This window comes from Stenella coeruleoalba (assembly GCF_951394435.1).
Source record: "Stenella coeruleoalba genome assembly, chromosome: 2".
NCBI lineage: Eukaryota > Metazoa > Chordata > Mammalia > Artiodactyla > Delphinidae > Stenella > Stenella coeruleoalba.
In genome coordinates this window covers 147764627-147789100 of record NC_137147.1, presented here as the reverse complement: position 1 = coordinate 147789100, position 24474 = coordinate 147764627, and the positions used below count along the sequence as shown (strand labels likewise).

General features: G+C 42.9%; 1 protein-coding gene across 2 annotated transcripts in view; it reads right to left on the bottom strand.

Annotated features, from left to right (window-relative positions):
• The window catches only part of MYO1E (myosin IE), a 202140-nt gene that overhangs the window by 61519 nt on the left and 116147 nt on the right, over window positions 1-24474 (bottom strand). For both annotated transcript variants that reach the window (XM_079914344.1, XM_079914345.1), the window contains exons 5-10: window positions 21566-21653; window positions 17517-17606; window positions 13346-13477; window positions 10297-10431; window positions 8777-8909; window positions 3267-3463 (exon numbers count right to left, since the gene is read on the bottom strand). In XM_079914344.1, the coding sequence (XP_079770470.1) occupies window positions 3267-3463; window positions 8777-8909; window positions 10297-10431; window positions 13346-13477; window positions 17517-17606; window positions 21566-21653 (775 nt within the window). The remainder of the gene's footprint in view (window positions 1-3266; window positions 3464-8776; window positions 8910-10296; window positions 10432-13345; window positions 13478-17516; window positions 17607-21565; window positions 21654-24474) is intronic.

Genomic DNA, 24474 nt, shown 5'->3' with positions numbered 1-24474 from the left:
GGAAACCACCAGAATCTAATAAAAACTAGTCTGGTAGGAAAAAAAAGTTTGCTTAATGATGAAAACCACTCATTTCTGGCAGAGCTAGCTTCTCTCAAGAAGTCTTAAGATTTAGAAGAAAATATCATCTTGGGTGATTGAAGTCAAACCTATTTCACAAAAAGAACCAATATTGCAAGATTTGTAAATATTATTTCCATTGACCCCATTCAGTACAGGCATACTTCAGAGATACTGCAGGTTTGCCTCCAGACCACTGCAATAAAGCAAATGTCACAAAAAAGTGAGTCACAGCATATCCCTGGGTTTCCCAGTGCATATAAAAATTATGTTTACACTATACTGCAGTCTATTAAGTGTGCAATAGCATTACATCTAAAAAAAAGTACATACTTTCATCGAAAAGTACTTTATTGCTAAAAAATGCTATCTTCTGAGCCTTTAGCAAGTCACAGTAGTAACATCAAAGATCACAGAACACCATCACAAATATAATAATGAAAAAGTTTGAAATATTGCGAGAGTTACCAAAACGTGACACAGAGACACGAAATGTTGTAGGAAAAATGGTACCGGCAGACTTGTTCAACAGAGTTGCCACAAACCTTCAATTTGTAAAAAAACACAGTATCTGCAAAGCGCAATAAAATGAGGGATGCCCTGCAGTCAATTAATGATCACCTAGCATAATACGGCAGGAATGTCAAGAAGACAGTCTCTATTCTCAGAGGCAACTATGGACAGTAATACCATAAATTAGTATTAAAGGGAAGGTAATAAAAGCAGCTTACACATATTCAACAATCACCTGTGCCAGGCTTCGCCAAGGGCTTCTCAAGTGCTGTTTCATTTAATTCTCACTACAATTCTCTTAACAACAGTGATAACATCATAAAGCATAAGATCACACTGGACAAGAGGAAGGGTCTGGAATTAAATTTAAGTAGTATGATGACTATATCTGTGTTCTTGACCACTGTGAGGAGAGACGTGTAATCAATGGAACAGACAATGATAGGAGGGTAGGTGGAGGTGAGAGGGGGTTGGTGAGGACTGCAGGGGAGGGAGGAATGTAGGAGGAAAATTCCTGGGGGTGGTGAACAACCGGATGAATTTTTAAGTACCAGAGGTGTTTTCCAGGTGAAGAAGAGGACACTCATCTTTTATGAGTCAATGGGTAATGATACACAGCACTTAGCTCAGTGCCTGGCAAACAGTCAGGGCTTAGTAAATGTCAGCTCCAATTAGTATCGCTTATCTATCTCATTATACCACACAAAAAATCAAGGGAGGACAGAAAGGAGATAAGGTGGGAAGGCCAGCACCGGAAGGTGCACTGAACAGAGACAAGAGCTGTGGGTTCTAATCCCAGTTCGGCACTACCCTCTTGCTGAATGGCCTTGGGTGAAACCACCAACACTCAGGGCTAAGATTCCCTTCTCAGTAAAAATGAGGGGCCTGGACAAGGTAAAAGAATGACTAATGTTTCGTTATGACCCTGACCTTCCCAAGCAATCTTACCCTTAAAATAACCACAAGTAGTACACAGAATAATTACCCTATCCTGCCCCGACTTACTCAAACCTAAACACACCAACCATACTTTAAGCCTTATAGATGTTGCTGCCTGGACTCAAACACAGACTTTTTGGATCTAATGGCCAGGCTGCTGTCCCTTGACTAGGGTCCCCCTGGGGTCCTTTCTGGCTTGAATATATAAAAGGCAGAGGAATGAAATAGCTGGAGCACTGCCGAATTACCTGGGCTCAATTCCTAGGTTTATGACTTAATAGTGGTGTGCCCTTGGGGAAGTCCCTTAACCTCTCTGTGCCTGTTAGCTTATCCGTAAGATAGAGAGAATAATACCTAAGTCACAGGGTTGTTGTAAAAAGTAAGTTATTTTTTTCTAAACTACTTAGAACAGGATCTGCCACATACTAAGTGCTATATAAGTGCTTGCTATTATTATTCTACCATTTAGAAGCTACAGTGATTAACAGACTGCCACTGGCAGTTCCACACTGCTGAGAGACTAATTTTCACAATCTATAAGTGGTACACATGTATAAATATGTATTTATATGAATATGTATAGATAATATCTATACGGTCATGCCATCATTTAAAAAATATATGGCAGTTTAAAAAATATATCCAAAAAGTCTCTGATACTCTTCCCCCCCCCAAAAGTGGACCCTAATTCCCCTCTCCTTAACTGTGGACTGTACTTAGTCACTTGCTTCTAATGAACAGAAGATGGCACAGTGGCAATATCTGAGGACATTAAAAGCTTCGTGGCTTCCTCCTTGCTCTCTCTTAGACTATTCACTCTGGGGGAAACCAACTATCATGTTGGGAGGATACTCTAGCAGCCCAGAAAAGAGGCTCACGTAGCAAGGAACTGAGGCATCTTGCCCACAGCCATATGAGTGCACCATCTTGCAACCAGGTTCTCCACCCTTAGTCAAGCCTTGTAGTTTTTTCTTTTTATGGCTGCATTGGGTCTTCGTTGCTGTGCATGGGCTTTCTCTAGTTGCGGCGAGCAGAAGCTACTCTTCACCGCGGTGTGCGGGCTTCTCATTGTGGTGGCTTCTCTTCTCTAGAGCACGGGTTCTAGGCAAGTGGGCTTCAGTAGTGGCTTGCGGGCTCTAGAGCGCAGGCTCAGTAGTTGTGGCGAATGGGCTTAGTGGCTCTGTGGCATATGGGATCTTCCCGGACCAGGAATCAAACCCGTGTCCCCTGCATCGGCAGGCGGACTCTCAACCACTGCGCCACCAGGGAAGTCCAAGCCTTGTAGTTCTAATCAGCATCTTGACTGCACTCTCATCCTTGAATCAGAACCACCAAACTAAGTCACTTCCAAATACCTGACCCACAGAAACTATGAAAGAATACATGCTTACTGTTTTAAGCCCCTAAGTTTGGGGTGAATTTGTAACATAGCAGTAGATGACAAGTACAACATTCTAAACCTTTAGACTCAAGGATTCATGACCATGGGTCTCCTCTTTTTCTGGCCTGTAGTCCTGGCTTTACTAAATATTTTGTCCACAAGAGGCTGTTACCATATTAGAGTCTTGCTGGACAATGCTAGAAGTAAAAGTGGAAAAGTAAAAAATGATCCCAGGGTGAGGATAAAAAGTGGAGGAGCAAAGTAACGGTTATAAGGAATGAGACAAAACACGGAAACAAAGCTCTGAGAAGTTTCACTCTTTACGTGATGCTAAAATACGAAGCATCAACAATGCCGAGCTGTGTTTACTTACATCTACCAAGAAATCAAAGACCCTGGAGTGCAGGGCCTTGGCGAGCGCGTCCCTGGTGTAACACGCCTGCTCCACGTTGAGGGTCACGTGGATTGACTCCGACTTGCCTCCCCACTTGCTGTCCATCTGCCGGCTCGTTAGCTTTTCTTTCAACCGGTCCTGGTTGATCCCCAGGAGATAGGCAGGAAAAGCCAAAACTATACAAAACAAAATAAAACATGACTGTCTTTCAGAATTTTAACAAGTCATCTCACAAATACATGGAGACATGTGTGTGTGTGCACATACAGAAGACATCGTCGTTGGCCCCCAAGAACTTTCACTTAATGAACACTGCTTATCAGCATTCCCACACACATCCATCCACTTCGTTTTTCCCAATTGTTCTATTACATGAGTCAATTCCTATGATGACTGAGACTTCCAATAATACAAATCAGGATCCAAGAAGGGTGGCAAACCAATCCCCCCTATTGAGATCACTGCCACATGCCTAAAATGGACATCTTTCCAAGCTTGCAGCAAGACAGCCCGGAAGGAACTAAATCAAGAAACATTTCCTTGGCTCCATAAAATTGTTTTGCTTCCTTTTTGGTGCAGTGTTTTCATAGCATCATCATTCCCAAACAGCTTGAAGCACCTGACACCATCAAGCTCAGAAAGATAGCAAATCACATGGTTATTGAGTGCTCACCATGTGTAGGGTTACTAAAGAGAGAGGACAGGATATAAAGTATTTAAGAAATCTTAAAGACAATCTAGATGAGGCAAAGGTAGTTTAGCAAATAAAGAAGCCTACAGAAAGCTGAGTATGTGGCACAGACAGACAATAAAGTCCTGGAGGAATTTAGAACAGGAAGATATTACTGTTTGCCGGGATGGTCAAGGAAGATGTGGGATTTGGGGGGTGGCGGCTCAAAGGATGAACAGGACTTGTACAGATGCAGAGGAAGAAAGAAGAGGGAGACAGGGGAGTGGAATGTGCAAAGGCAAGGAGGCAAGAATGTGGGAGACACAGCTGAGGTGTGTAGCACTAGCTGGAGATGAAAGTCAAGGGAGGTGATTAAAAGATTAGGATGGGGCTTCCCTGGTGGCGCAATGGTTGAGAGTCCGCCTGCCGATGCAGGGAACACGGGTTCGTGTCCCGGTCCGGGAGGATCCCACATGCCGCGGAGCGGCTGGGCCCGTGAGCCATGGCCGCTGAGCCTGCACGTCCGGAGCCTGTGCTCCGCAACGGGAGAGGCCACAACAGTGAGAGGCCCGTGTACCGCAAAAAAAAAAAAAAAAAAAAAAGATTAGGATGAATTCCAGTGGTGGAGGGCCTGAATGGTAGGGGATATCTGGGTAGGAGTCAAAAGAGGCCTGGATGACTTCTAGAGAGGAGTGTTACCTGATTTCCCTGGGGTGGTGTACAGAGTGATGGAGGGGATCGGTGGTATTCATATCTCAGAACACCCATCCAATCCTAAGGACATGTAGTTGGCATAGTTTGCGGTCAGTTCGAATTGAAAAGGTGAGGTTCTCACGGGTCAGCAAATTGTTTCAGGTCAAGAAACTCACCAAGAGGGGGGCTAGTGATATAAACAGATTTTTCTTGACTTTTGGTCAAAATACTCTAATGTGAATAAATGACAAGAATGACATTCCTGCACATGAAAGAATGCTCAGATTTTTTTCCCAGTATGAATGGAAGATGTTCATGGACACAAATCAAAATTTTGAACTTGGATATGAGTTTTCTTTTTCTGCATAAAGCTGTACCAAAATTCTCTGATAAAGGGATTTTATTTATGAAAGACCTTATGATAATGCTCAAAAATCATAAGGCTCCCAATAAAGGATAATCTGTTTGAATTTCACAGACGGTGTTTGAATGTAACAGGCTGACATTTCTCAGTATATACCTTCCAATGAGATTACGTCAGTGAATGCATTCTGAAAAAGTGTAATGCCAGAACAAGGTATTTATTAACTATAGGACTCTTCCACAGAAACACTATGACAAGTAGAGGGCTTCCTTTTTCCAAGGGCCTGTGAACAAAATTAAATGCACTCATTTGCCAATGGCCATTTTTTTCACTTTAGTTTTACTGTTAACACATATGTTTAGGAATCTGGATGTGTCCTCTAACGAAAGAAAATCACCTTGCACAGAACGAGGACAGAAGACGCCCATAAATCACACTGGACATACGCAGCTCTGCAGCGAAACTCAAGAGACATTGATCAAAGTGTCTGACATCGAGGAGGCCTTCATTAAGGGGAAACTATAATGTTGGTTATTATCACTCTCACCAGGCAGATAGCACGTAGATTAAATATGGGCTTCTCCCAAGCCCCCAATCATGCTAAAGTAGGCATATGGTTAAAACGGTTGGTAGAAAAGTTTATGCTATTACCTTTATGACCACAGCTAAAGAAATAAAGCAATACAGACTAAGTTCTTGGGTCCTTGAGACAAAACAGACAGGGCTAACAAGGAAACATGATATTCCTTCCATGCCTCCTACCTCTTCTACAGAAAAGAAGACGGCACAAGTGAAGGATCACAGGCACTTGAAAAACAAGGCATGGAGTCTGGCCAAGAATCAGAGCCACAGGCTTAGAGAAACAGCTAAGAAGTCTAGAGAGGAAATCTAGTACCTGCTTTCCAAAAAATCCATGCCATGTCTTTCAGGTACTAGCTTTTATGTCCTCTTGTCTTCTTCAGTGACTGCCCTGGTGCTGAAATTATAGGGCTACTCATATTCACTTCCTTCGGGCTGTGAATTTCCACAAGAGTGTGTGCTAGGGTGGCTGGATAGGAGCGGCAGTATGGAAGGTCGGAGGCTGGGGGAGTGGCGTCAGGAGGAGGGCAAGGAGAAGGCGCTGATTAATTAAAAACGCTGATGTAACTCTGGTAGAGTTAAAGAGTTAAGCAGAACATAAAAGAACCTGCTAGAAAGTAATGTTTTAGCACATTTTGATAATGAGGATAGATTTCTATTACTGCACTCAAGTGTAAAGCAAAGTTGGATTTAATTTTTCCATTTAAGTATAGGGACGTATAGGGAAGATAGAGAAACCGAAAAGATGTAGCAAAGCAAAAGTCCCTGTTACAAATATAAAAGAAACGGCAAGGGGCTTCCCTGGTGGCGCAGTGGTTGAGAGTCCGCCTGCCGATGCAGAGGACACGGGCTCGTGCCCCGGTCCGGTAAGATCCTACATGCCACAGAGCAGCTGGGCCCGTGAGCCATGGCCGCTGAGCCTGCGCGCCCGGAGCCTGTGCTCCGCAACGGGAGAGGCCACAACAGTGAGAGGCCCGCGCACCGCAAAGAAAAAAAAAAAAAAGAAACAGCAAGGTAAATGTGGTGTATCAGTCTTGGGTGTTGAAGTTCTGTGCTTTCTAACCCGTTAATAACGGGTCAATTTATTTATAGCACTGTCAATTTATTCCCGTGGTTATTTAAGTAGTATTTTTATTTCCTTCAACCAAGTTCTTAGGTTAATTTGTATTTGATATCTTGCTTCAGTAGGCCAGCTGTGATGGGAGTCTTAGCAATTTTTTCTACCATACAAGAGCTAAGGAAAGTCTGCTTTCTTCCTTTATAAAAACATAGGCTAGCCCTTCCCTCTATAAATCTATTCCGTATATAAACTCGAATATGAGAAAGACGACACAAACCAGGTTATTCATTTTAAGTAATTAGAAGCGCAAAAGATGTGAAACCATCTTATGTCAATCGACAGATGATTGGTTCAATACATTGCAGTATAGCCCAGCAACAGAATGCTAATGCAGCTATAAGAAGGATGATGCTTAATGAATTGATACAGAATAAGCTCCAAGATATAATGTGAAGTGAAAAAGCAACTGTAGAACGTGTTATACGCTCCCATTAACATACAAGAGTGGGGAAAAAAGAACAGACATGAGTAGTTTCTCAGGAACACAATATTCCCTTGAAAGGAGTACAAGAGATTGGAAACAGTGTTTCTCTCGGGGGAGGGAACTAAGTCGACTAGCAAAGGGGTAGATGTGATAACTCTGATCGTGTACCCCCTGAACCGTGTTAAGGTATTACCAACTGAAAGAAAACAAAATGATTGGGAGGAGGCCACTTTTCTTTGTTAGACCTCTTTGGCTTCAAGCATAGTCTTTTCTGATCTCCGTCCCTGCACCACTTCCTATCAGGGGATTTCATAGTCAGTTGCCAATCCTGGGCTTTACCCAGTTGGCTGAGGAGGCTACTTCCTCTGGACACTCATGTGCAACGAACCACTTCGTGGCTCAAGCACCCAGGGAAATGCTTGCTGTGTCAGAGTCATGACATTTTTCTCCAGCCTACAGAGGCAGTAAAGGATGGCACGAACCAAGAAGGCAAGAGAATTCCAGTCTATGTCCACAGAAAACTACCCAGAAATTGGAGAGATCCATGTTGAAAGGCAAGTGTTCATCACCCTCCTGGACACATACATGCATTTGTTAAATGGGAAGGATAAGGTACATGAAGTCTAGAAACACAGTTATTATTATTATTAAGTTGTGTTTCTAGACCCTATGGACACCCTGTGTATTTATTGTTTTCCACCCCACTCCCTCCCCTGGTAAACATAATTCACGTTTCTCTTTATCAGACAGACATCAAAAGTTGGCAGAACTTCCCTCTTTTTTCACCAAAGAAAACAAAAATATAAAAAAGAACCTTATTTGGAATGGAAAGAGCCTTACTGCACTGTCAGCAATGAGTAGGATACTATTTATTACCAGGCATCTAAATTTACCATCTTTGAAGAATGCTGAGAAAGGAAGAAACGTCTCCCTGGGTGGTTAAAGGATGTGTGGGTTCTGAGAGCAGCCTGGAAAGCCAACTGATGCCTACGAGGCTAAAGTCACATGCCACGGCGGCTGTGGCACAGCGAAGCACACAGAACGAGTAACGTGCCTCTTTTGCACCTCATTTCTTCTCAAAGAGTAAAAGTGATCATTCAGGTCTTCAGGCTCTGACTGCTACCGAGAGGACATTAAAGGCCGTCACCAGCAATACCAACACAACAGTCAGGGTCCATTTTTTTTTTTCCTGTTTTCAGAAGCCCGGTCTAATGCAACCCATGGGGCAACTTATACACATGAGTTTTTCTTATTTATATATAGTCTGTGATGCTCTTTAGAACCTTTAGGTGAATATCAACCCTAAAGAGCAGTTACAGAAAAGATTTTTAGTAGGAGACAAATCTTACTAATCTTCATTAAAGTATCACTTTATTTTTAAACCTATATGTGAAGTTCTGCCAGACTTCCCCAAAGTTAATCATAAACTGAAACAATCTCATCAATGGTCCATAGTGTGAGTGTACAGAAGAGGCACAGACTCCCGTGAGGCCGTTAAGCTCTGCCACAGCAGGACACCTAAGGGTTCTCAGCCTCTCTCACCAAAAAACCCAGAGCAAAGGAAAGTGGTGTGTAACTTCTGATCGGAACTAAGCAACTGCGTCCCCTCATTTGGCAACTGGGTGCCCACACCACTCACACTCTTCACTCTCCACGGCCGCGTAGTTGCCAACTTCCTTGAAGCTGATGTTTCCCAGGTGGAGAATTCCCGCCACTATCTGCAGCACCAGCGTCTGCTCCTCCGCGAAGATCCCAATCACGTTCATCGCGTGCTGGAAAAGAAGAGGGAAGCGATCCAGACAAGTGTGTCCCCAGCTATAGAAGCACATCAGAAAGACGCCAAACTGCGTGTGCAGTTACACTTGGCTTAGTCTGCGATGGCAGCAGGAAGCCCCTGACATTTTCACTGACCAACTCCCCCTCACACATTCAAGTCTCAACATGGTGCTGGAAAGGCAGTTTCGTCTTTACACAGAGAACGTGTAATCCTCCAGGAATAAGGGCGAGAGAGCTCTGGAGGAAACACACTCAGATGGAGCGGCAGCTGCACGGTCAACAAGTCTGTTTTCGTCCCTTAGTTTTCTCCTTGTTGCCACTCCTCTCCCTCCAAGGGCACCAGTGCCCCTTTTCCAGCCACTCTCAATACTCATAGATCTTCCTCTTCACTGGCAGGGCTGAGAATAAATTGTACTTGCAAAAGGATCGTGATGAAAAAATCTCCAGGAAGATCAAATAAAAGCATCATTAGAAAAGCCTTGTTTCTGAGGTCCATTAAATTCAATAAAAGGAGCTGAGATGCCTGAGTCTTAGATACCAATATCCTAAGAGAACTGTACTCTAGGACCAATGCAGGCCTATTTGCATTTTTTTCTCCCAGCTCCTCTGAGACCATGTGGCCCCTTGATGCCATCTTCCTCCCTGGCACCCGGGACACACGAGCACAAAGGTCAGCTTCCCCTCAACTGTACCTCCAACTGCCAGTTCTCCCACTTGGTTCTGGATCTGGGCTGAGGGATGAGGCAGGCTGGTACCCGACTCAAAGGGCAGTGGTGATGCAGTTCTTTGAGGCTAAATGGGTCAACAGCCCACCTTCAGAAAGTTCTAGATTGACTTAGTAAGTCGTTTCCCCAAGGATGTGAACCCTCAATAATCTACCTGGATTTATACCTTATACCATAAAACACATAAATTGTGAAAAGAATGGAGTAGAGGCTCTCCTTCTGACCTATAAATACAGAGGGGAAGAGAAAGCGGGTGGAGAAGAGACTGAAGGTGTTCTAAGATTTCTAAACCTGATTAAGGTCATAAGAGCAGTTTTTGCTTTGCCTTTGTAAGAAAACAGTTCAACAACTGTATAAGCTGTTGGCAAACAGGTATGGTAAATGCATTACCCACAATAGTTTTTATCTGTTAATCAGAGCACCTGCAGCAGGTAATGATGAATTTTTTTTTTTTTTACCCATTTAAAATCATTAAGTAGTCCTCCAGCAACTGGGCACATGGCTATTTAAGGGTGTTTACAAGTGTGTTTCAGAAAATAGAGTGCTTCCAGCAGCATGAGGTGGGAATATCGGGCTGTTCTTTGCTTTGCTAACCTCCCCTGCCCTTTCTGCCATAGGCAATGCCCGGTCTGAAGAGCTGCCCCGCGCCAGCACTTACCAGAGTTTCCTGAAACTCCTTCCTGTCGTCAATGCCATCCACCGTGAAGGACCCCGAGAGGCTCAGGTAGTAATAATAATCCATGGTGGTGATGCCCAGGCCGTGCTTCTGCTCTGCGGAGGCGCCCTCGATGAGCTGGAGCAAGAGAAAGTGGTGTGTGCGTGGAGTGGCCCAGAAAGCAACCGAATGTACCGCACGGTTCCTGTCACCACCAGCCCCGGAGCCCAGGCGATGAGACTTTCTATCCCTGCTTCCCAAACGGATGGGTGGTCCGGTCGCAAAAATGTGGAGGGGCTTCAGCATATCTGCTCTCTGTGTAGTAGCCCCAAATCATCTTTGCAAATTCTAATTCTTAACTCTGATTAGACCTGCAAGAGCTGAGAATTTTCCCTTGTCCGATAACGGGAACTGCACGGTCACACTGGTGAGATCCCTTGGAAAAGTGGAAAGCAAGCCAGATTACAATGACTTTGTTCCTGCTCAACTTGCACATGGCTTTTTAAAGTGCAGCTGGACCCTCCCTGCTTCTCACTGCAGGGTGCATATTCAAGAACAGCCTCAGGTCCCCCATGCTGGTGCCCTGTCCCTTGGCTTTCTGGTCTATCTCTGGTATTTGCCTTAGCTGTGAGCAAGACCCTTTTAGGTGTGCTGGAAAATGTTCAACTACCCATTCTTGAGCTGGGGGTGGGGACTAGAGCTGTAGTTTGCTGACTTTCATGGTGTGAATCCTCCTACCATGACCAAACTACCAACAAATGTCCCTGAAGGGAGAGATGCGAACAGCCCATGCAAGCCAGTGCCAGCCACCACTGGCTCCCAGGTGGCAGGAGTTAGCCCCCATCCACACTCCTCCATCCTGGTCAAGTTCCTCATGTCATCCCGGCTCCACACCCTTAAAATAGGGAACCTCATCTCCATGACCGAGAAGCTCTAGGTCATTTGACGACATCAGGTTCCCTGAGCTTTTTCCCCTAAATCCTCAAAATCTTTTTGCACCACTCTCTTCCTTTCTTCCTTCTGGCTGTTTTTTTCTTTTTTGGGGGGGTGGGGGTGGGCGGGGTGTCTAAGGAAGAACTTCCCCCACCTCTTTCTCAGTCTCCTCCCCATAGTATGTAGCTCCCTGAATCTTCAAACACCCCTTTCTTTAATTCTCTGCCATCTACAAACACATGCTGTGCTTTGCCTCCTCTAGAAGCTTTTCCTTGCCCCTCTCCCTGAGCTCCTTCAAGCTACAGAACCTACCTCCTCATCTGGCTTCTTTCTTGCCATCGCCATTCTGATGAAATAACCCTCATGGCTACTTTCCAGTGGCTGAGGCCACCAGGCCTTTCTTGATTCCCAGGCCCTTGCCCCATCCTTCCCCGCAAAGCTCTGAACATGGGATCCTGGCCCACACTCCCCTCCACCGAGCTCCCTCTGGCTTTGGTGACACTGCACAATCTTGGCTTTCATCCTCTGACTACTTCCCTGGTTCCTCAATGCCTCCTCACCCTCTAGGTGGTCCCCAGGTCCCCAAGTCCTATATGGGCATGGTTTTCTCTCCACACTCACTCCCACAGGAGTCTCCCCTATTTCACAGCTTCGACTTTTACTTCTATGTCAGAATCTGGAACTCTGTCTTCCCCTGATCTCATCACATTCCCAGTCACTAACCTGGGGATTTCCAACCTGTAGGAAGAGGAATCTGGAGGGGCGTGGGGCTGCCATTTATTAAAAGGTGTCTGGGAAATAATTATGAACTTCTGTCTGGTGCTCAATAAATAATACAGTATGTGTGTAACGCATGAAATTACTTTTCAAACATCTGTACATGTTGCTTTGACTGATTTAATTAAAAACATTACTGAATTAACAGAAGCATTTGGTCATTTATGTACGCTTTCAACCAACAGATGCCAACCAGAAGAATTACTTGCCATCACCTAACATGTCTATGTAATTGAAAAGACTGAATGTGAGCTACCAACACAGCTTAACTGCCTTCCAATCCAATGAGCTTCGAATTATAACAAAAAATAAATTAAAAAACCACTGCAGGCCAACTCTTCAAAGAAAATCTAACGTGGATCCCGATATATGAAGTATTAATACATAAATCCATACATTAAAAAATTGTGTATGGGGGGGCTTCCCTGGTGGCGCAGTGGTTGAGAGTCCACCTGCCGATGCAGGGGACACAGGTTCGTGCCTCGGTCCGGGAAGATCCCACATGCTGCGGAGTGGCTGGGCCCGTGAGCCATGGCCGCTGAGCCTGCGCGTCCGGAGCCTGTGCTCCGCAACGGGAGAGGCCACAGCAGTGAGAGGCCCGTGTACCGCAAAAAAAAAAATAAAAATAAAAAAAAAAAATTGTGTATGGTATCATTAAATTTTTTAAATACTTAAAAACATTTTAAAAATAGTCAAGGCAAATGACTGCTGAAGCCTGGAACACAAGTTCAAAGCAGCCGGCGTACTGTTCTAGCACCAAATTCTCCATGGCTTCTGAGAGTCTAAGCCAAAACTTTTTGACCTGGCATGAAAGAGCCCAAGTCTATTTCAAGCCTTTTGTCCAACAGTTCACCTTTTGGAGACCTCTGCCCTTGCAGACCAGCTGGGGCCTGATTCATACATTAGCCTACTCCTCCCCCGTCCCCCCTCTCCCTCCCACCCCTGCTTTGTTCAGGCCACCTGACTTGCCTGAGTCAATGTCCCCTTGATGCTATCCTGTGCCTCCTTAACGGCTCTCCTTACCATCCCAGCCAAGTCTCCCCTTGTGAATTCCTATTTGGCAAAGAATAAAACATTCCTACTTTTGTTCTGAAGTGTGCCGACACTTTCCTGATTATTTCACTCTAGGGAAATTTTTGTCTTCTCATCCCAACTAGAACTTATTGTCCTTGCAGGTAAGGGCATTCTCACAATTCTTTTGCACACGGACATACACAACCTACGGCAATAAAGACTCCTGGGCCTGCCAGACTAGACTGTCTAAACCTGAGGACTGAGAGAAGAAAATTTTAAATGTGGAGAAGGAATAAGGAAGTAGGCAAGAAATAATATAAAGGAAAACCTGGTAAAATATGTGAAAATTCCGCTCTCCGGGGTTCCTCATCACCACCCTAGATTTTTCCAGAAGGAAGTTGGAGATCTTTCCACCATCTGGTTCCCCACCGGGACTGAACTGGATTTCAAAGTATTTTCCCTGCAAGAAAATTAGGGATTTCCTTCAATGGTTGGTGAACAAAAACATGATGTTCCAAACAGGCTTTGGATATAGCATATAATTCAAGGAAATTCATTAATGAAAGATATGTGCTGAATTACTCCCAGTTCTGGTCTAGACTTCCTCACCATTTCCTATCAGACAATACCCCATGCCTTTGTCCAATCACACAATCCTGTATTGAGAGAGAGAATCTATCATTCTAACCTGACTAAATAAGGATACGCTCACTATACCCCTTCCCATTTTCCCCCAGTAGGTGCTTGCCTGCTAAACCGGAAGCTGTGAAGAATAGGACAGAAAGTCACATGGTCCCCTTGATCTAACAAGAGTGAACTCTATCTGCCTCTTTCAGAGGAAGCAAATTTTCCCTTGGGCAGACTTACTTTAACGGCTTTGAGCAAAAGCAATCCCCTTTTACCTCTGGAGCATCTAATATGCTTACGTAAAATAAAAACACTTGGTTATAAGTCCTTTCCAGCTAGTTATGGGTGTGGGGCTTTTTGCTACTGTTGTTAATACTTCCTTTTAAATTACTGCTAATAGGGAACAAAAGAGAAAGAACCCTGGAGAGTAGCTGAAAAAGGTGTCCAGATTGTTAAGTAAATGATTTTTTTCCCCCACTACAATCTAGTTTCTCTCCAGTCCTCAGAAAGGTCCAAGAGGGCAAGTATAAATGAAGAAAAAGATGAAAATGTGGGTTTTAGGGAGTGGTGTGGCCTAGGGTCAGACTGGAGAGCATGCCCAGCCTAACTGCATTCACATTTAATATTTTTAAAACGTGTATGCTGATGAAACCCCCCCATCTCAGGGCTGAAGCCTGCCAAGCAGCAAGTCTCCACCTAGAACCATAAACTCACTAAGGAGAAGAAAAGCCTGCTGCGTGTTTTTCCTGCTGCCGACAGCACCTAGTACCTGCTGTGTTCCTGCTAAGGTATTCGCCAATTCCAGGTATCAAAAAGGCTACAAAGGAAAGCCACCATCTAACTGTCTATCTGTTTTACTCTGCTGACTCCTTCCTCTCCCAAAAATAAACCCCAAAATAAACATCCAGAAGCACCACAAACCGCAGCTATCCCGAATTACGGTGGTTCACGAGAAAAGTCTGCTAACAAGACCCCTCTGCTTCCTACCGTGGCCGTCCTTCGCCATCTTTCCCTTTGGCCACGTTCTGAAGGGAATAATTCAGTGCCCATCTGTGTACAACCCTACCACCCCACTGCCATTCCCCGTCAACCTGGGGATGGAAATGAAACAAAACAGGACATCAAATCCAGGAAGGGCAGATGTGGTAAACGGCAAACTCTCAAGTCCTTCTGGAAATGGTTCACAACCTTGGCTACATGTTAGAAAGACCTGCGGAGCCTTTAAGAAATGCTGCCCTAGGGGAACTTCCCTGGTGGCGCAGCGGATAAGACTCTGCACTCCCAAAGCAGGGGGCCCGGGTCCGATCCTTGGTCAGGGAACTAGATCCCACATGCATGCCACAACTAAGAGTTCACATGCTGCAACTACGAGTTCGCATGCTACAACTAAGGAGCCCACGTACTGCAACTAAGGAGCCAGCAAGCCATGACTAAGGAGCCTGCCTGCCGCAACTAAGACCCAGCGCAACCAAATAAATAAATATTAAAATTAACTTAAATTTTAAAAAAGAAAGAAAGAAGTGCTTCCTGATGCCACCCCAGACAAGTAAGTCAGTCGCTAGGGACTGGCACCCAGACAGGAGTAGCTGTAAAAAGCCTGGGTGTTTTTTATATGTGGCCAAGTTTGAGAATCACTGTTCTAATGTAACAGAAATGCTTATACACAACTCAAAATTGTAATATAAAAGGCAAAATCCCTTAGGAGAGAGCAAAAAGTTTAGTTTTGTTGTAAAGCAGCCTGGGGGAAAGAGGAAACTGTATAAAGAAGGATATGATATTTCCATTACTAAATGAAAAGAAACCTCAACTCTTGGTAATGTTCTATTTCTTAAGTTAGGTACTGGGTACCCCAATGTTCATTGTATTATTTTAAAATAGTATTTGAAATATTTCATAATTAAAATAGTATTTGAATAAAATAGTATTTGAATAAAATAGTATTTGAATAAAATAGTATTTCATAATAGTATTTGAAATATTTCATAATTAAAACTTGGAAAGATTTATAAGTGGAAATAGATGAATTTTTATAATTCACACTACATATCCATTTTAAGTGAAATTACCCATAATCCCACCCCGATGCCACTTCTACCTCTTACTAATCACTGTAATAGGATATTCAAACGTGGATTTGCAGACACCTTAATTATGCTTTATATAAATGTGCATCTTAAAATAAATAGGACCATATTATAGATATTGTTTTGTAACCTTTTAAAAAAGATTTAACATTATGGATATCTTTTAAAATAAATCATTATTAACAGGAAACGTGGATATTATACCCTAAAAGTATTGTTGGGTCAAAGACAATGAGTCTTTTAAACTTTGATAAGAATTGCCAAATCGCTCTCCTGGGAGGTGTCAGTCTTCAACCAATAGCGTCTTTTCTCCTTAATGTTTCATGATCTGAGAGACAGAAAATGATATATGGTTTTAATTTACATTTCTCTTATGATTAATGAGAACATCTTTTGATGCCCCACCAGACTCCACTACGTGTGTGCACGTGTGCACGAGAGAGAGAACTGCCTTTCCGTACAGTTCTCCCATCTTTCCATCAGGGTTGTACGAAATTCTGTAATCAGGAAAATAATAAATGCTGGGTATTTTTGTTTTGCTTTACAAAAACTGACTGCTGTAGCCTCCTTGTCCAAGGATAAAAAATAATTTATATTGGAAATATCAAGGAAAATATTGATACGGTTATCTTCCTGCTCTCTAAGGAAGGCAAAGAAGGGGGATGGGTAGCTAGAGAGTTCAATTTGGTCAAGTCCATCTTTCCAAGGCAGATTGAGATGGACAACTGGCATTGAGCAGAAACATGAGAGATGAACAGATGAGTAGTTTGCAAAATATTAAACAGCGAGGAAAGCGAGGATAATTCTGACAGATAAAACTCACCAGGGAGCTCAACAATTACTGCATGAGAACTGAGCAAGAATTCTCTTGGAAAGGGAAGCTTCCTTCCAAAACAGAAGGGTAAAAAAGAAACCGTTTTTCTCCAAAATTCTCACTTATTTATTTTAAAATGGTCCAGAATCCACCTCACAGATGGCTCCCTAAATGCTTTACTGCCAGACATAATCTATGGTTGAGATAAGATACAAAATCTACATAAATCAGAGCTACCGAGCACACATTCATTTCTTTGTAAATGTGGCTTTTTGTCAAGGGGCGTATATTCACATTCGTCCTTGCCAGCCTTCTAATTTACCCCCTCGGGAGACACTCAGAAAAACGTCTCAATAGGCATGCAGGCATTCGCCTGATATTTTCATTCCCTTGGGTAAGTGGGCCCGTTAGGAGGAATCTGTAGGCTAAGTCCAGTCACTTTTAGATGTCATTATGTCCCATGAACATGCAAAAAACGCACACACAAAGCCAAGAGGGGTGGGGGAAGCGGTCGGCTCCCTTTGGCTGACAGGGAGGAGGAAGTTTCTTTCCAGGGTGCCGGATCAAAGTGCTTCCTTCAGGGTCCACAGACCAAGTTCTATGAAGCAAAGCAAGGCGACAAGACCTGGGATCTAGTCTCCTCAGTTCTTTGTCAGGCAAAGAAGGCTTTTTCTCCAGGGCCCAAAGCAATCTCCTCCAAGACCAAAGCGGACACTTCCATTTTCCTTAGGAAGGCACCTCAAATTGAGAACTGGTTTCAAAAATTATCCATCCCCAAGGCCCCAAAATAACTTGAGTCAAAGGGCAAATTGAAGCCTGGCAGCTCGCCGCTAGAGAAAATGAGGAAAAGATTGAAAAGGCGGCCTCCTGATGATCTGTGAAAACCCCCTATTTCCTCGGGACCACAGGACTTAAATCAGGAATGTCAACATCATCAATCAGGTGACATTCTCTATCACAGGAAAGAAACTCACAAATCGGCTGGAGTTGTTGTTCCGGACCGTCTTGGCATTCCCGAAGGCCTCCAGCAGCGGGTTGGACTGTAGGATGATGTCCTTGACGTGCTGTCACAGCAAAAAGACCACAGGTTAGGAAGATGCGAACACCTACTCCACGATGTAAAGCCAGACTTTCCGAAGGACCTGGTTTCTGAATGTGGTGAAGGTGAGAGGCCTCGAATCCAGGTCCCTGGGATTTCTGGAGGATTTACTCTTTCCTCTTGACAGAACTAACCCTGTTTTTGTGGTCATGCCTTCCAGCTCCCTTGTCTTGACGCAGGATTCTGTGGGGCCAGGGTGCCACCGTAAATCAGGATCTGCAAACGTTCCCAGACTGGGTTTCCAGATCGGATGCTGCACCTTCATCCCGTGCTCCCTGTGTACGGGGCACCAAGGCAGGACGGGGCATCTCCTTCGGTTCTGACTGGAGGCTTTACTGTCATTACTCCTGTTCTACTCAACTTCTCTCCCCACCTACTGCATCCCGCACTCCCTCTCTTCACTGCAAGTGAGAGGCACCTTGAGGGAAATGAAACAGTTTCTCCTCCCCAAACAAAGCTGCGGACACAGTCTTAAGCTTCCCGAACTTTCATGTGTGTGAATCACCTGGGAATCTCATTACAATGCAGATGCCGATTCAGTAGGTCTGAGGTGGGGCCCGAGAGTCTGCATTTCGAACCAGCTCCCCGGTGCTGCGGGTTTTGCCAGTTCTTTCCCACTTGAGCAACAAGGGCCGACACTGGATTGTGTGGAACAATTCCTGGCCTACTGGAGGGGAAGAATTTGGTTTTCATACACCCCAATTTGATGTCAGACTGAAAAGTACAGAACACCCCATGGGCAAAGACAGCTCAACAGATAGGAGTTGATGTTGGAGAGGATTTTGAACAAGTGAGTCATTCCTTGTACTTCTAATTATTCACATGCTATGGTTAAACATGTTCCAGAAATAACAAGTCTCTGGCTTGTGCTCTTTAGCTACTGACTAATTTCAAGCCAAGAGCTCTGTATCCTTGTCCTCATAGGAAAACAGGAAGAGAAAAATCAACATGAAACGTCTGCAGTCTGGCCACTAGGTCGTCGCCTGCAGCAAACAGGACTAGATGAAGGCACTAACTACTAACTATGTAACAGCCAAAGTGCTCCTCTGCCACCGCCTGGACATTGAGAAGAGGACTGAGAACTAGAATTCCATCAACCAGGCACACGTCGTTAGCAATGGAAGGAAGAGTAAATCATGGATGGTCCCACCATGAAGTTGGTTTCAAAGCTTAGAAAGATACTTCTAAGCATCCTTCTCCTTTAAAAACTCATGGATTTATACAAAATTTGCTTTTCTTTGAAAAATTAATTTTGACTTTGTGGGTCTTCATTAATCTTTCATACTTGTTGTCTGATGGCCAGGCCTGCCTACACCATTTATCAACACTCAACTTCTTGTAGGGACAGAACAAAAGAAAGACCCTTCCTTATCTCTTTCCTTCTTTACTTATTGTCTTTGTAACTGGGAATCTTTATGCATGTATCCATCCATCCCTCCATCAACTATCAAGATGTCCAACAGAATTCTGTGGCATGTGGTAAGCATATAGGAAAAAAGAGAAAGAGTGAATTAAAGGAGCAGCCCATACACAAAAGAGCATCCTGGATTCCTGGCTCCATGTCCATCTTCTACGGATAGGGTATGGACTTCTACGGATAGGTGGACTGTACCATATCAACCTAAGTCCTAGGGCTGTACCCACTGTCCAACATGGAAGCTGCTGAGCCCATGCAACATGGCCAGTCCCAACCGAGATGTGCTGTAAGTGTAGAACACACACTGGATTCCAAAGATTTAGGACACAAAGGAATGTAAGATAGCTCATTAATTGATTAGTAATTAGATGCTGAAATAATATGGGGATATATTGGGTTAAATAAAATATATTTTAAAAGTGAATTTCATATGCTTTTACTTTTTTTTTACTGTAACTATTCAATTTTAAATTATGCATGTGACATGCACCATCTTTCTACTGGATGGTGCTGCTCTAGCTCTTCCTTTCATTTGGTAGAGGAGGCGACTCTAAGGCCCTTTTACTCTGTGTAAGGAATACTGGCCTCCGCCTTGAGCTTTCTGATCCCCCAGGACAGGATGGAGCACTATTGATTTAGCAGACAGAGCCATAATAAACAATTTCGATGTGTCTTTTTTTTTTTTTTTTTTTCGGTACGCGGGCCTCTCACTGTTGTGGCCTCTCCCGTTGCGGAGCACAGGCTCCGGACGCGCAGGCTCAGCGGCCATGGCTCACGGGCCCAGCCGCTCCGCGGCATGTGGGATCCTCCCAGACTGGGGCACGAACCTCCGTCCCCTGCATCGGCAGGCAGACTCTCAACCACTGCGCCAGCAGGGAAGCCCTCGATGTGTCTTTTTAAAGTCTACAGCTGACTATGGCAATAACATCACATTAAATGATTCTAACTAAAAAATTAATCTTTTGGGTGAAATCTACCTTGCATCATGATTTCTAATAATAATAATAATAAAAGTTCCCAGCAGTCTGTGCCAGTGATGAGCACTGTGAGTTTGGGCAGCCCCCTGTGGACCTTAGCCCCCATAGCCATCCTCCACTACTCTCTGGGGGTGGGGGTGGGGGGCTTCACCAGTCCTGCTGATGCTGATTCCTCTACCACAACGAGTAAAACTCAAGACAGAAAAGGCTGCATCTACTGCTTTCTTCATGCTGTCCTCTTGAACCTGCCCCTTCTCTGCCCATACTATAATCCCCCCCTTTTCTTTCTCCCTCTCCTGTGTCCTCGTTCTCTGGGTTTCCCCCCTTTCCTAATGTTTCCTGCTAATGCTCTAATCCTTCCTCCTTCCTTTCCTTTCTCCATTTTAAAATCTTTGTAAATTTTTTGAATAGGAGATTTATTCACATCGTTCAGAAAATGAAAGGTTCGCAGCCACTCTCACTTTCTAAGACAGACCGCATTCTGCCTATGGAATGTGTTATCTCTCTAAATAAATCCATCTCTTACCTATCAAAAAAATAAAGTAACATAAAAAATAAAAGGTTTGCGAGGTTCTACATGGACAGATGCCCCTCCCCCAGTCTCCCAGTTTCCTCCCCGGAGAAATCATTATTATCAATTTCTTATGTATCGCTCTAGAGCTATGCTATACATATGCAAACAAATGTAAATATTATAAATATATGTTCTCCTTTTTCTCAAATGGTAGTACATTATAGGCAATGTTCTGAACTTTGCTTTTTGCAATTCATGATATAGCTTGAAGATCAGTCCCCATCAGTACCTGAAGCTTCATTTTTTTATGGCTGTCTAATATTCTAGTCTATTATGAACCATAAATTATTTCCCCATAAATTATATCACCAACTGATGAGCATCTGCCTCCAGGCTTCTCCATCATCAAAAAATGTCACATCAAAGATCTTTACACATGTTATCATTTTGTATACATTTCAGGACACCTAAAGATTAAATTCTCCCAAGCAGAATTGATGAGTCAAAGGGTGTATGCTTATAGATTTGAAAAATATTGCCGAAATGCCCTCCACAGAAGTGTACTAGTTCATGTTCCTACCAGTAATGTGTTAGAGAGTCTACACCCCTATGTTTTTACCAGCAGAGTGTTTAAAATACTACAAAATTGTTGCCATTTTGACAGTTAAGAAATAGTTTTTCAATGTAATTTTAATTTGCATTTCTCTTATTATCACGGGGGTGCGCATATGTTCATGTTTTAAGAGTCATTTATATTTCCTTTTCTATGAGATGGCTCTCGTGCCCTTTGTCTGTTTTACTTTTGGATTTGTGACCTTTTCATCGATTGTATATAATACTCATTACATATTAGGCATCTCCAGCCCATAACATGCTGTTTCTCTGCATATTTCAAGTTTCTTGGTTATAAAACCAACGTCTTCCCTGTGGAAGAAAAATTCTTTTTTAAACAGCAAATGGAGCCTCTTACTTTCACACAGCGCAAAGTCTCACAATGGGCCCTAGCACCAGCTCACCTGGACTTTGGGGCCTCCTCCAGACACCCTGGAGATGTAGCTCATGATGTATTTGGCAGCCACGGTCTTTCCAGCACCACTTTCACCACTAAGGAAAGAAAGACAAAAATACCCACCTGTGAAGTGGCTCATGACCAGCTCCCTTTCCCCTGAAAAGACCCCCTCAAAACAAAACCCAAAACAAAAGGAAACAGGCAGAAAGGAATTCAGTAAAAAATGCACAATACTGGTTGAGAAAGTTAAATCACAGCAGGATCAGGTTACCTCCCTGACTTGTATGATCACTATTAACATGGTGTGTGGGCCAGTGTTCTGATAACCATCACTGTGTACGGGACAGACAATTCAGCATTCTAAATGCCCAATAATAGGAGGAAGCATGAACAGGAACATTACGGAACATCAGAAGGACAGACTAGACAGATTACAACTGACAGGAAGATTGTAAACACTGCGGGAGAAAAGCACACGAAGTAGTGTTATGTGAAATAGATCAGATTCAGATTATATGTAAAACAGGGTTAAAAAACTGTAAAGAAAAAAAAGCACATAAGAAAAATATTAGCAGAGGTTTTGGTAAAGGAAAAGATACTGTGGGAGACTTCTTTCAGTTCATTATTTTCCAAACTTTTAGTAATCACATATCTCTTCTCTAATTAAAAAAAAGAAAAAGTAGGCACTCTCTGGTTTCAAACCAGCCTTGAACTGATGCAAGCAACTTTATTTTAGAAGTTCTAAAATTAAATGATGAGGTAATATTAATCACATCCTGCATAACAAAGACTACTTCCGTTTGGTGGCCTTACTGCATAGGGAAAGCCTTTTGTTAAAATACCGTATAGTCAGATCTTCAAAATTCCCGTTTCTTCCCCCAAAATCCCCTTGAACTGATGGCGACCTCAATTCAAAACATGCTTAAGTCAGTCAGATTTCTCATCTCTCTATTGGTAGCCTTTGTACTTCCATGATAGAATTAGATGAAAGGAATCCATTATCATGAAAAATCATGGTGAAATTTAACATGAAAAATTCAGGCTGCTGTGAGTTCCTAAGACACTATTTTTGTTTGCTAGCGGTGATCAAGAATTTTGGGGTACAGAGCAAATATTCTGTGAACACCCAACCTAATGAACTGTTACCAATTGCTTAGGTACTCAAGAAAAGAGCAAACACTTGCTTAGGGTCCAACCAAGCCAGGTGGCCCCCATCCCCAAAAGGAAACTGAAATAAATTTGGAAATAATTTGCTCTTTCAAAACAAAACAAAACGAGGATTAGAGTCACCACCATAGCAAAACTCAGAACTCTGTTGAATTTCTTTGAACTAATATGTTATATGCTTAATTAGAGAGATTATAGGGAAGAATGAGGGAACCATCCTCTGTGAGGACTTCTAAAGGTCTGACTCCATCTGTGCAACTCATTCAGCATCCTAGTACTCAGCTCCTGACCTCCAGGTCACACGAATACAGAAACCAAACTGGTATTTCATAAGATATGGCGGAAAGTAGAAAACTAATGAGCCTGGGATGACGTGTCACACTGATTACAGAGCCATGCTTTCTCACAGGCACAAGTAGGTATAATAAATATTTCAGCTCCATGAGGAAGTTATCTGTTCAAATGGTCCATGTAATCAGAAGATTTATACCCTAGATCCAAGGTCAAAACATGCACTCTCACTCATTTGAAGCATAGGTTTGTTAACAATGAAACTCCATTTTATAATGTTGTAAATCACGTGAACATTCAAGAATACTGGAAAGTCCAAGAGTACAATGGTACAACCAGCCTATATAATATTACACAGACATTTAAAATAATTAGAAAACTATGTGGCAACATAAAAACAATGCAATTAAGGCTAAGTGGCAACATAAGCAGAAGACACTGTACCTATAACGTGATTACAACTATGTAAAAATAATGTATGGACAAGAACAGAAATGCAACAAGGAAAAAGAAACAGTTCTGACTTGTTGGGGGGCTGATATCTGGACGATTCTTGTTTCTTTTGATGTGATTTCTCTTAAGGTTTAAAGTTTTGAGAGAGACAATTACCCATACAGTTCATATTTTTAAAAAATATGGGACTTCCCTGGTGGTCCAGTGGTTAAGACTCTGTGCTTCCACGGCAGGGGGCATGTGTTCGATCCCTGGTTGGGGTAGTTCCACATGCTGTGCAGTGTGGCCAAGGATAAAAATAAAAAAAGAGGAACAGAAAAAAAACAGAAAACAAAAAAGCCCCCAGCATTTCCAGAAAAAGTGAAATCGCACATCATAATGATAATCAACAGGATTAATTTCTTTAGATTATTACTATGTCATGAGTAAACAACTTTCGTATTTAGAATTCCTTAGAGAAAGCTGTGTGTAAAAGAGAAAAGGAAAAAAAACAATAAGTCCTATTAGAATTACTAAATGAAAGTATAATAATGTCCCCACTGTGTCTTTGGTTAGTAGTATGATTAGACATAAAATATTTTGTGTCTTTTGTTGAAAGAAAAAAAAAGGAAGAATAATGGAAAGTAACTCATTTCATATATTAAAATAAGTATGCCAGGTACATTAATAGGACATCTACATTCTCAGTAACACTGATATTTTTCAGAAGATTTAAAATAATTAGCTATGGCTGAACTTTGATCGGAATTTTCATTTCTTGGATTCAATTTACAGATGCTTAAAAAGAAATTTTATTGATCAGAGGCCGGTAATTTGCTTAGAATATGGTACAAGAATGGAGTGCTCCGTAATTACTTGAAGCTTACAGTATACATAACCATAATTACATTGGCCCTTTCAGGGAAAAAACTGTTTCTTCCCCTGGACTAAAACCCATGTTAAAAGAATGTGAAGGTATCAGACAGATTATACAGCATATGTGAAATTATTTGCTTTGCATCTCAC